Source organism: Hyalella azteca, unplaced genomic scaffold (genome assembly GCF_000764305.2).
Source record: "Hyalella azteca isolate HAZT.00-mixed unplaced genomic scaffold, Hazt_2.0.2 contig11722, whole genome shotgun sequence".
In the NCBI taxonomy this organism is placed as follows: domain Eukaryota; kingdom Metazoa; phylum Arthropoda; class Malacostraca; order Amphipoda; family Hyalellidae; genus Hyalella; species Hyalella azteca.
This window is the reverse complement of record NW_025941708.1, coordinates 216,729-229,811: the sequence shown is the minus strand read 5'-3', so window position 1 is coordinate 229,811 and position 13,083 is coordinate 216,729. Positions and strand designations below refer to the sequence as shown.

Here is a 13,083-nt window from a genome sequence, read left to right as displayed (position 1 = left end):
CCTCAGGCCTGATGCTCGTCTCGCACGAGGGTCTCGGCAAGTGAGGGTTGCTGTACACGCGCACCTCAGGCCGGATGCTCGTCTCGCGCGAGGGTCTCGACAAGTGAGGGTAGCTGTACACGCACACCTCAGGCCTGATGCTCGTCTCGCACGAGGGTCTCGACAAGTGAGGGTTGCTGTACACGCGCACCTCTGGCCTGATGCTCGTCTCGCGCGAGGGTCTCGGCAAGTGAGGGTTGCTGTACACGCGCACCTCAGGCCGGATGCTCGTCTCGCACGAGGGTCTCGGCAAGTGAGGGTTGCTGTACACGCACACCTCAGGCCTGATGCTCGTCTCGCACGAGGGTCTCGGCAAGTGAGGGTTGCTGTACACGCGCACCTCAGGCCGGATGCTCGTCTCGCACGAGGGTCTCGACAAGTGAGGGCAGCTGTACACGCGCACCTCAGGCCTGATGCTCGTCTCGCACGAGGGTCTCGGCAAGTGAGGGTAGATTTATTAGAGTGTGCTCGCGGCTGTGGCCAAAAAATGATGCTCCAATGAATGGGAAAAGGTTGGAGGTGGGTTGTAGTGCGACGATATTGATAGTTCTTAGAAATATTTACACACTGAAAACAACTATTCAATGACGACGCTTGGGTCTGGAGAAAAACTTATTAAATATTGTAAACTTGAACACATAATAGCAAATGAACATTCATATTTTATGGAACTCGGAATCGCGCAGTCACTTTTAAGCAAAATTGTGCATTAATTAAATGCCGCAATATGTTAGTGAACTATCTTCAAATCATTTATTTACACTTCAAGAGCTGCCATTTGTTCGCTTCCTGACACATTAAAAATATTTATTTATGATTGTGTTTAAGACCCCTACGGTATAAATGAGATTAATTTGGATGAAATTTTCTTTTAATGTGAAGCAAAATATTGATTTCTCATCAGTTTGTTTCGACGACCTTGCAACTGCTGTGGGAAATACTAGCTACAGGTATGCGAGTTACGCGCATATAATCAAACGTCATGTGCCAGCGAACAATTGCTTCCAGCTGCCTCATAAATCCCCATGTGCACCAGCAGTCTTAACTGCTGGGAACCAACCTCTCTGCATCTCTACCCTATACTCTGCAGGCTACTCAACCCCATACTCTGCAGGCTACTCAACCCAATACTCTGCAGGCTGCTCAACCCCATACTCTGCAGGCTACTCAACCCCTTACTCTGCAGGCCACACAACCCATACTCTGCTGGCCACTCAACCCCATACTCTGCAGGCCACTCAACCCATACTCTGCAGGCCACTTAACAGCCTAACTCTGCAGGCCACTTAACCCCTAACTCTGCAGGCCTCTCAACCCCTCAATCCTATACTTCACTTTTGCCACGATTCGTTGCAATCCGCAGATGCTGCAACCGACGCAGGCGGGTGCACTGCGGGCCGCTATGCAGGCAACAGGTGCGCCCGACACCCGCGTCTAATGAAAGCTTCTGTCGCTCCAAAGAGAAATTAATAAAGTCCCTCGCAAATTAAATCTACGCTGACAGCGCGTGATGAAGACACTTCCATGCAGTGCATCGCCATCAAGCCTGCACATGGGCTTGCAGCGTCCGACGCACGAAACTAACTTCAGCTAATAAATGAAGTGCAGTGAACGCTTTGCGAGGCTAATCGTCCGAACTATAGTGCAATTTAAGCAAGAAATAAAGTGCATCGTACGTATGCAGTAAGTAATTTTGCCGAGTTTAAGCCGTGTGTGCAACAAATTAATTGCATTATTGGCAAAATACGCCGTACATTGCTAATACTTCGGAATTCAAGCGGTGAATGAAGTGCGATGTATTTTTTGCAACGCTTATTATATTGCGAATGATGGGCAAACTGTAAACAGTGCTAACTCAACGATAACTCTTCAGTGTAAACTATTTTTATCAAATAGTCACTCAAGTGATTATTTGAATACCTGCATAAATTCCTGCAATTAAACCCTTCAATGAGTGAACGATTAATACCAAACATTGGAGAGCCGAAAATATATTCCAGATACTTAAATTTTGCATCCCGACGTAACCCGTCGCGCCTTCACCTGCATCGTTGCAAGTGCATCTTCATTTCGCACATATGCACAGCGCGACAATTTATTGCGGACTTTGAACTTAGACATTGAGACCTCACTATTAAAACTGAAAGTCATCAAACGCCCACAACTCTGTGGTTTGGACGGTCACGCGTAACTCTGCTCGGGTTTGGACGGCCACGCGTAACTCTGCTCGGGTTTGAACGGCCGCGCGTAACTCTGTTCGGGTTTGGACGGCCACGCGTAACTCTGCTCGGGTTTGGACGGCCGCGCGTAACTCTGTTCGGGTTTGGACGGCCGCACGTAACTCTGCTCGGGTTTGGACGGCCGCGCGTAACTCTGCTCGGGTTTGGACGGCCCAGACGCTGACAACAGCCGCGGCCGTGCTGGGTGAAGGCATCTAATTATGATCGCTGATGCCTCACGACCAACAAGCTTGCGGCGCCTCGAGGCTGTACTTCAAAAATGCCTCAGCCTATGGAAGGTGCACATTTTAATTTTTCTGACATTTGTCTCTTGCAACCTAATAGGCTCAAATAAAATAGTGTAAGCAGGAAATTATATCAATACGCATGTACGATATTCGTGTTTGACTTTTCATGCCAGACGCCTGTGAAGTAAATAGTCGTATTATTTATAGATTCAAGTGCTGCAACTCCGCAGTAAAGATATAGAGTCTCTATTTCACAATTTGCATTCTATTTCCTCTTTTCATTCTTTAGGGTACTCAAGATGTTTTTTTAGCCAATTGTTTTATCTGAAACAATTTAATTGCACTGGGGTTCTAATAATGTGATACTTATATATTCTAGCGTCCATCCAGTCGCGTGGCATTCAGGCAACAAATTAATACCTATATTTTTAAATTCACCCAGTTTAAACATCTTTATTTGATCCCGTTTAAATTTTATATTCACATTTGTGCAAGTTGATTTAATATTTTAAATTAAATTGATAAATATTTTTTGAAAATTCAAATGTTAAAAATTATATTAAAAATTTCCATCTTTCTTAAGATAAAGAAAGAGTTTACTACCCGCTCTACCTTCATTTAGTACGAGGTTGAAAAGAGAGTTGCATTGGCAGTCGACGGTTTTGCCAGCGAGTTCTTGCCTTAATTTCGCCTTATTCATCGACATCATTTGCATGTCATTCACTTCATTGGCCCAGTTTATTCATATTCAGGCTTTACCTTGTTTTTTCGCAACTATCACTAATTCTAACTAACAGCATGATTTAATAAATTATTAAACTCTCACTGGGCTAATCCTCCTCACTAATTTAACTCTGTATTACTTTGCTTCAGCCTCCTAAGTAGATTCTTCATTTATTGTAATTATTTTCTCATTTGGCTATTTAATGATTATTTCCAATTATACATGTCAAGTACTTTGCAATATAGTTAATTATATTTCTTTGTCAGCAGAAGTTCAAGTGTATTTCTTTATCTACGGTACTTCAGAACAACCCGGGGCGACCGGGCATAGCTTACGTGCGATTACGCTGGCGACGCTGCAGTTGTCTCTATTTCTTTATTTGAAGACAAAACCAAGACCAAACCTTGTCCACACCATTAAACTAATATCAAGGAATCAATCTGACTCTAAATTTTGATCCGTAAAGTTAATTTAAATGAAACTTTGAGAACTACTCCAAGTTTCTACTACTGAGCTACATTTGTTTTTATAACCATTAGCAAAAAGTTCATGTCAACAACAGATCAATTCTTGAGCCCCATTTAAGCAAAATCACAGAATGCAAAATTTACAGATGACCACAATTACCAAATACTGGTTAATTCAAAGCGACCAGGATGGCTTCCAAGGATTGCGGCTCGTTTGCATTTCAATTTCACGGCGCCTGGGCCGGCTGTTCCGCCCGCAAACTTCATCGGTCCGGCCGCCTTGTGGCCAAGTCAGAAAGTCGCGTCCAAGTCGAAATCAAGTTGCGCAGCTGCAGCTTCCCTTCAGTTTTCGTACTCAACTTTACTGTTATTGTTAGATGGTATAAAATTTCATTTAGGCTTCATTTGAAAGACAACTATGTACAAAAATAAGTGTTGAGGACGATTTCTAGAAGTAACAGTAAAGTTTCAAATGAGAGTATCAAATGAGAACCTTCCTTAACTTAAATTTTTCTGGATTGTGGATTCTCTTTTTCAGACTTGAGTTAGTTTGTGGTAGAAATAAATGTAATGAGATGCTTCAAACTCATATAACACATACATATTCAGTTTTACCGGTATCCTCCATGATGAGACCGTATGATGAAAATCTCACCGGTTACGCGTTATAGTGTAACTGCAGCGTTACAGTGCAGTCGGTTAATTTTACTAAATCAAATTGAAGTCGCGTATAAATTACTATACTCGCCAGTCCATCGCAGCACTGGCCACTGCACCATTGACCACCGCAGCATTAGTCACTACAGCACTGGCCATCACAGCATTGGCCACTACAGCACTGGCCACAGAACACTGGCATCCACAGCATTGACCACCGCTGCTGTGCCGATGGCCAAAATCAGGCCTCCCTGTCACTCAGGATCCCTCGCGTCCTAATGGCCGAGTATGGTCGGATGTCCGCTGCCATTACTTGGCCTCCGAGTTTGGCTTTGTTCTAATGGAAACCTAATAATAAAGACAACTGGATAATGGGCGCCTTATTTACGATCGCGGGTGCATTTTCTCGGGTGAGGGCTTGCACTTCGCTGAAATTAATTGCCTGTGAGCGATGATCCTGCGAGGACGTCCCGACCCTCGGCTCTATGAGTCCCCTTGATATTTCTTGCCAATACTTGCTTGGGCATGATGGTACTTGCTCATATTATTTATTCTTGGTAATTATACAGTATACAGCTTCTTCTTTTGGCATCTTCTTTATATTGTACTCAATGATTTCAAGATTCGAAACGAGTAGTAACCAAAAATCTTTAATGATGCTCTCCTGAATTTTCTACGAGTATAATGTGGCAGAACTGCATATCAACCTGAGCACAGTATACTAATTACCTTCAGTGTTCTGTATATTTCGACTTCAACATCACTCACTCTATGTGTCACTTAGCCGCTGCACCTCCAGCATCACTCAATTAAATCCTCACTCAATCTAGCAGTACTCTCACTATTGTGTCCCTCTCACTCTTTTGTAACTATCACTCCGCGGCACAGCCACTCATGCCCCTCTCACTATTATGTCACTCTCACTCCAGTATAACTATCACTCCATTTCATCCGCACTCTCGCGCCACTCTCACTCCATGTCACTCTCACTTAACTGTTGCACTCTCACTCACTCTAGGATCTCATTCCATCTTGAAAATGTTTTTGAACATAGACTCTCTTGTATTTGCCGTCGCGTCCCGACACAGCGAGCTGCAGTTCAAACTCAAAACTCCTCAGGCGCTAGCAGGTCTCGGCTTGCATTCATCACGCGCTCTATTCGCCTCGTGGTCGGCATTAATAACGGAAAATAATCTTTCATGCAAATACAACTTTCAATAATGCACCGTTATAGTGCGTTGAAATATAAACATTGCAAACAATGGCTTCTATATCTACAAGGGTAATTCCACGTTTTTCTGCAAAATTAAGATATTTACGGCGTATTCAATTGTGTTGTTGTATTTCCATTCAAAGTCACAGAACTATTAACATTCAGGCACAATATCATCACCCAAACGTAGTATCCAACTGTTACAATTTATCCACGCATAGGTGTGTATAACATGCACCATAATATCACAAACAATAGCAATGTACATAAGGCACATTTTTGCCCTCAAAACGTGGTATGAAACAAGTACAATTTCGACCTTGAAACCTGGTATACATACATCAGGTGCAATTTCAGCCCCCAAAGGTGGATACTGCAAGTACAATTTCGCCTTATAATCTTGTATATGAAAGGTAAAATTTTACCCCCAAACGGCGGATGCAACATTTAATTGAAATTTTAGTATTACTTAAGAGTCGTCCCGTTTCTACAGTACAAGTTTCATTGAATTGCTTCTCATTTTACACCAAATATTATACGATAATCAATTTCATATATCACATATAGTTACATTTAATTTACAATCCCATTTTACAATACAGTTATTCAAGTGACTCGCTCGTTCGTCTTCCTCCTACACCTATCAATAGCCATCAAATAAATCACCATGGTTTTAGGTATTTCGGAACAATGCAAACATTTATGCTTCATTTAGTGAGAACAAAATAGGCGCAGCGAGACGCGCGTTGCCATAGAAGAGCAGCGGCGTAAATTGTTGGTTAGCAACACGACTTCCGAGGAGCCGGCGCCCCGGGCCTGCAGCTGAGCCTTCCAGGAAGCCGGCGACGGCCTGCAGTGTTCAACGACCTCAGTGTCTCTGCTGCAGCGTCTGCATCCTCAGTGTCTCTGCTGCAGCGCCTGCATCCTCAGTGTCTCTGCTGCAGCGCCTGCATCCTCAGTGTCTCTGCTGCAGCGTCTGCATCCTCAGTGTCTCTGCTGCAGCGCCTGCATCCTCAGTGTCTTGCTGCAGCGTCTGCATCCTCAGTGTCTCTGCTGCAGCGACTGAATACTCAACTCGACTGACAATTAATGATCATATATCGATCCTAATCCTACCTAGCATCTCACTTTGAAATTACGTTGTTCTAATGTTAAAATAAACATGAAATTAGTGATGCTTCAGTATCGTTTACCTGGATTTCAATTTCTCGGCAATTCCCACCACTTAAAATGCTTGGCATTTACTTGTAAATTTAATAGAATACAGAGGCTCCTATGAATAGAGGATTTTGCAGCAATTCAGAGTTTTTTCCAGTCCTGCCGTCTCATATGGTCCTCATTGAGTATCTTAACCGGATAACTGATGAACTTCATACCAGGGTGAACATTTAAGCCATATTATCGACGGCCGCACATTGGCCGACCTTCAGCAGCCATATACTTCCTTTAGACGTTAGGCAAGCGAACGGCCTTCGGTGCGGCATGGGACATGCCTAAGAAGCTTATGGTTTCGGTACCTGAATGGCCTTGCTTTTTTATTTCACTAAATTATATCAGGGAATGAGGCCGCGAATACCATAAGTTTGCCGAACTTCCGTACAATCCAATTCCCAATTCAGTTGACATTCAATCTAATCAATTTTTTCCCCGGAAAGACATAATTTGAGGTGTTATTTGCGGAACAATTAACTCTTCAAGGTCAAAACTACTCAGCAAATGCTTGCCGCGTGTCTGCGGCCGCTGGCAACCAGGAAAATACCCTTCAGACACCAGATAGACTAAACACCTTTGGAACTGAAGAAGATCGTGATCCTGAACTCTATACATCATCCTTCCTGGCAGCGTGCATGCCCTGATATGATTCCTCGCGTATTACGTGCCATCTGTCTTTTATAATTTAATAAATAGTTAAAGCTTTGAAACTCGAAGCATAATTTATTTCACGGTTGTTTTATCCGATTATATATCGATGGTAGTTAGAGATAAGACTGAATTCCTGAACTCTGGCGGATTGAATTTCAAACATCGACCTATTACTATTAAATCAAAATTCCCTTAATACGTGAAATCAGGGAACAAACTTAATTATAGGAAAACAGTTCTGGGCTGTTAGTAATCTAGATAAAGGCAACGACAAGAAGTAGTCAAACTCTACGGATGTCAGCACGCCAGGCTTGGCAGGCACGACTTGGCTCGTTCAGATTCAATTCATTACGGCGAGCGCTGTCGCTCGATCTCCCCTGCACGGCTATCTCGAGCGCCCGCCTCTTTGCCATCCTTCTCGAGCAATGCGTTAATTGGCTCCACCTTTTCGCTGTTACAACTACAACCCCCCTGCTCATACCCTCTGCCCCCTCACTTCCTCCCTTACCCTCGTCTTCTTCCCCTTCTCCTCCTCCTGTTCCGCGTTTTTCTTGCTGATATTCTCATCGTCTCCTGGCGGCTTGTGGTGCAGTTTTGAGTTTTTTCCTGCGTTCACATCATCTGGGAGCCACAATGCTTGAGTTTATACCAATTTTCTCACGATTGAGTCTTCATGTAATGAAAGTTTCTTTCATAAATTTGGAATTTTTTTCGCACTATATTTTATCGAAATTACTTATGCAGCGGCCTCTAATTGCACCTTGTTTATCGTAACAGCATTCATATTGTAAATGATATGAGCAAATTCCGCGATTAAATAAATCATTATAAAATTATTTCATAATTTCTTAAGCGGTTTCATTTATTCAAAAATTTTAATTTTTTTATAAAACATCAATACTTACTGCAAAAAATATCTCTCTGCATCAAAAGTAATTGGCCAACCAAATTCAACATTTTTATTAATCAAAATATTGATATTATCTTGCTCGGCAATGCTTGCCCAAATGAAAAGGGCGATGCGGCATAGGGAATGTTAATTGAGTTAAATTATGAAATAGAGTGAGTTCTCATATAGGTCATTGAAAAGGGTTTTATTCCTTACCTGCTGAGAACGCGAACACCAGCTAGACATGCATGACATGCGAGCGTTGCTGCTCCTACATGGCTTCGCTGGATACATGATAGTTGTACTAGTAGGTAGTGTTGTAGGAAGTGATAGTTGTACTGGTGGGCAGGGTTGTAGGAAGTGATAGTTGTACTAGTAGGCAGTGTTGTAGGAAGTGATAGTTGTACTGGTAGGCAGTGCTGTAGGAAGTGATAGTTGTACTAGTAGGCAGTGTTGTAGGAAGTGATAGTTGTACTAGTAGGCAGGGTTGTAGGAAGTGATAGTTGTACTAGTAGGCAGGGTTGTAGGAAGTGATAGTTGTACTAGTAGGCAGGGTTGTAGGAAGTGATAGTTGTACTAGTAGGCAGGGTTGTAGGAAGTGATAGTTGTACTAGTAGGCAGGGTTGAAGGAAGTGATAGTTGTACAAGTAGGCAGGGTTGTAGGAAGTGATAGTTGTACTAGTAGGCAGTGCTGTAAGAAGTGATAGTTGTACTAGTAGGCAGCGTTGAAGGAAGTGATAGTTGTACAAGTAGGCAGGGTTATAGGAAGTGATAGTTGTACAAGTAGGCAGGGTTGTAGGAAGTGATAGTTGTACTAGTAGGCAGGGTTGTAGGAAGTGATAGTTGTACTGGTAGGCAGTGTTGTAGGACGTGATAGTTGTACTGGTAGGCAGGGTTTTTGGATATGATAGTTGGACTAGTTGACAGTGTTAAATGCTGCCTCATGAATAAATACGCTCATAATAATGTTATAACTCTTAACCCTCCAATTATTTGTACATACTCAAGTACATAATATGATAATTACATTGGCGTATAGTGTTAGCGTATCTGGCTACATTTGTTGTCTTGCCATGAAAATATTTCAAAATCGTTTCTCATGTGCATGTTCGTATTCATAACTTGCCATATGTTGGAAGCCAAATTTTGAATCCTCTTTTCAGTTCAACATCGACCATGCAAATACATTGCCTTGTTGAACTGCCATTGCTGCTATCCTTGAAATTTTCTCTTTCTTTTGTGATACGAAGAGAAATGATATTTTTTGTGATATGTATTCGCCTTTTGTGTAGCCCTATGAACTCACCTTTAAAACTAAGTGAAACGAAAATAAAAAATCCGGCAAAGTCTTTTCCAATAAAATTTATATTGTAATAATAAAATACTAGTTCTATTTTTAATGAGCTTTCAAATCAGAAATCACCATGTTCATAATGAATCAACCTGAATCAAAGCGTTTCGGCATTCTATCGTATATCGAAGCGTCCACCTATAATGAGTTTGCGTTCCGTATGACATCTATTTATAGTATGATACATGATGATAGTAAATATTTCAGCATTTATTCCACCCATCACCGTAAGATTGTTTTCAGAATGTTATGAGCATCGCATGGTCAATATGTGCCCTGCACATATCACATTGTGCAGTCGCCCGGGGCTGCTTGCAAGAGGTACGCATCGGGCGTGCGTGTATCGTAACGTCTGCGCCTCCTGTTTTGCGTCCCGAATGCTATCTTCTATTTCCGTGTGAATTAAATTGGCCTCGATCAGCAGACAAAGAACTTCGTTTATCATAAAGTCTCTAGTATTAGTTCTTATAGTTATATCGCCCTCTTTGTAGTCATTTCACTAGTTGGTTAATTTTTATTTCACTTATTAATTTATGTTGGCTGGTTCGGATATGAAATTGACCATACAATCAAATATTCGTTCATATATTTTTTAGCACCTTTAAGCGTCTAAATATTTTGATGCTTGATTCTACCAATGCAATGTACACACCCATCATAATTAATTCCACCTATAAGCTGAAAACCAACACAAAATCCAATTTTCTCGCCATATATATCCCACAATGTGGTCAACATACAAACCGTTTCAATCCAAATCACACTAACGCATCTTATTGCTACGACGGCCATTTAACCCGTATAACCTGACACTTTATTTCAGTTTCCTTATAAAGTAGCCGGATTAATTTTCGGGCGCGATGTCGCTCGCTCCCAAGAGGCGATAGTTCAAGATTCTTTCGTGCAAGTCAAACCTATGGAGATCGCGACCTAGCTTTTAGCCTGTGGACGCCCGTGGAACCGAGTCCTCTCCAACAAACTCGATTAGACTAAGTCATAAATATTCAAAGGATGCGAGAGGAAATTCGTCGAGAGGAAGAGCGAGAGCTTCCGAACTTTGTGCTCCGGAATCCGTTTTGCTAATTAGATCTTCCATAAAAGAGTGAACCGCGAGCGCTCTGCAGGTCTAAGTTGCCACGCAGCGATAATATATGCACGTATATACAACTGCAGTGTATACGTAACAAGCTAAGTAACGTGCAAGTACCGTGCAAAATTCGTAACTTACCACGTTAGGTACCATGTAACGTTACAGGTTGTATGTCAAGTTACACGCAAAAAACGTACGTGCCACATAACGTGCTAATAGTAACGTACCAGGTAATATGCCATGTAAAGTGCCAAGTAACGAGCCACGGCACTAAAAATCATAAAAATGCAAGTTTTCGATGATAAATTAGGCCCTTCTTATCTCGTAAAACGCTGAATACTGAAGACTGTTTTTTCCTAATAATTACAGGAGATTATCCTAGCGACCTTTGTTATTTCTCTAAACTTAAGGTGTATTCAATCGACATGAATTGGAGTCTACATGTTATGGAAGATGAACTAAAGTCTCCATAAGCAGTATGGACGTTAGTCGCACGAACATCTCAATAATTTGAATATAATGTATTTTGAACATACTCGAACATTTATATGTTAATGAACATGAAAAAAGGATCTTTATAAACAATATGAACGTTAATCTCTCATGAATGTTAAGAATTATAATATAATTTACTAATGTGAACATACCCGTAAGCTGCGAAGGTTGGGTCGTAGGGGTAGTAGCCTGCGGGTGATGCGCCCAGGCTGCTGCCGTACATCGACATGTCGCCCGCCGAGCCGTCCTTTAACTACTTATCAGAGCACAAACATCAAACAACAAATTACGTGTGAGGGCACAACACAAACATCAACTTCATGAAGATAGTCGGCAAAATAAATTTCGAAATTTTTTGTATGCATCAAATAAAGCGATTACCAAAGCATTAACTATAGATTATTTATGCACCGAAAGTTCTTCAAGCGTTTATAACTAATTAATAATTTTAAATTATATCATATCGACAATTCATTATTTCTCTTATAAATTTATAATGTAGCTTGTATCAATACCTATTTATATCATTTATCTTTTATGTGTACCTAAATACTTGACCTTTACCTCGATATATCAATTTATCTTAAAATTGTTATTTTATGATATTTTCTGAATAACCAATTATAGCAATGTTTTTTATATAACCAATTATACCAATTACAAGTTACATTGGTCCCCACCCACCCACCCACGCTTATACATAATCACGTGCATCACTAGGTAAACAGATAATTTTTTCTCGCACTGAATATTCCTTTTTGCCTTGCACGCACTCTCTCGTGTCTTTTTACGCTTCTTTTTACGCTCCCCGCGCGCACGCGTCAGCACGACGGATGACCGCTCATTATGAGAGCGTATACGCAAAATGCCAAGCATCCGGCAAACGAGCGTCGTGCTTACGCGGGACGCTTGATCTCTCACGAGAGCGATTGCTGGGGAGGAGCTATCATTGCGTGAGTCTTCGATGATAAATGATTGCTTTACATATTAGGTAGCCGACGGCTTTGCTAATAATGTTTTTGTGATTGCAATCAGTCTTTTGTGAAACGCATCCAACGTACATGAGGAACTAGTATAACACTAAATTTTTAATCATAATAACAGTAAAAAATTACTGTAACATCATTTTATTATACTACAAAATGTAGGATTTTCAGAATGCTCAATCCCTGTTTTTACTCTTATCGACAATGATCTCTTGACCATTCATAACTTGCATTGCCTTCAATACTTACCATTTCATTATTGTCATAGTTTTCAATCTTGAAACTTTGGAAGTATTTTTAGTGAGTTTGAACGACACTTCAGCATAAGTTGTAGCGATAACTTCTTCTCGTTAGATCATTGTTACAAGCTCCGTTGCAGTGCACCATTTAATGCTCCGACGTTTTCTATTATTGTTACATGTAGAGCGCTGCATGAAAATGAGTGTTGTTAGCTCATGTTTTTTTTTTTTTAATTTTTGGGGATTTATTTTTTTCGGGAGGTAATTTCCAGAGAATAATTGATTGTAAATAATTGCTAATTGTTATACTAATTAATTTCAAAACGCTTATATTGCGTAAGAGTAGCATGTGGCTATCACACACCCACCACAATCACAATTGTATTTCAGCAGAATTTCCGAGAACATTATTTATATTAAATAACAACAATATAGAGGAAATAAGACCTTTTGCTAAGCTCTGAGCTTCCTGGAGCTCAGCTCGATCACTTATCCCATCCATATTCATAGAAGTGCAAGCAAATCCCGCAGAACATGAAACCTTTCTATTACACCTTAACACCCACTTTGCATTCTCTTCTATTCACAACTGCTCTACTTAAA

At 41.1% G+C, this 13,083-nt stretch overlaps 1 protein-coding gene across 1 annotated transcript in view; it reads right to left on the bottom strand.

The window, feature by feature from the left end:
* The window catches only part of LOC108672402 (homeobox protein caupolican-like), a 14,864-nt gene extending 3,365 nt beyond the window's left edge, over nt 1–11,499 (bottom strand). Inside the window, exon 1 of the mRNA XM_018160046.2 lies at nt 11,408–11,499. Coding sequence (XP_018015535.1) covers nt 11,408–11,484 — 77 coding nt within the window. The 5' untranslated portion in view covers nt 11,485–11,499. The remainder of the gene's footprint in view (nt 1–11,407) is intronic.
* Between the last annotated feature and the right edge of the window lie 1,584 nt (nt 11,500–13,083).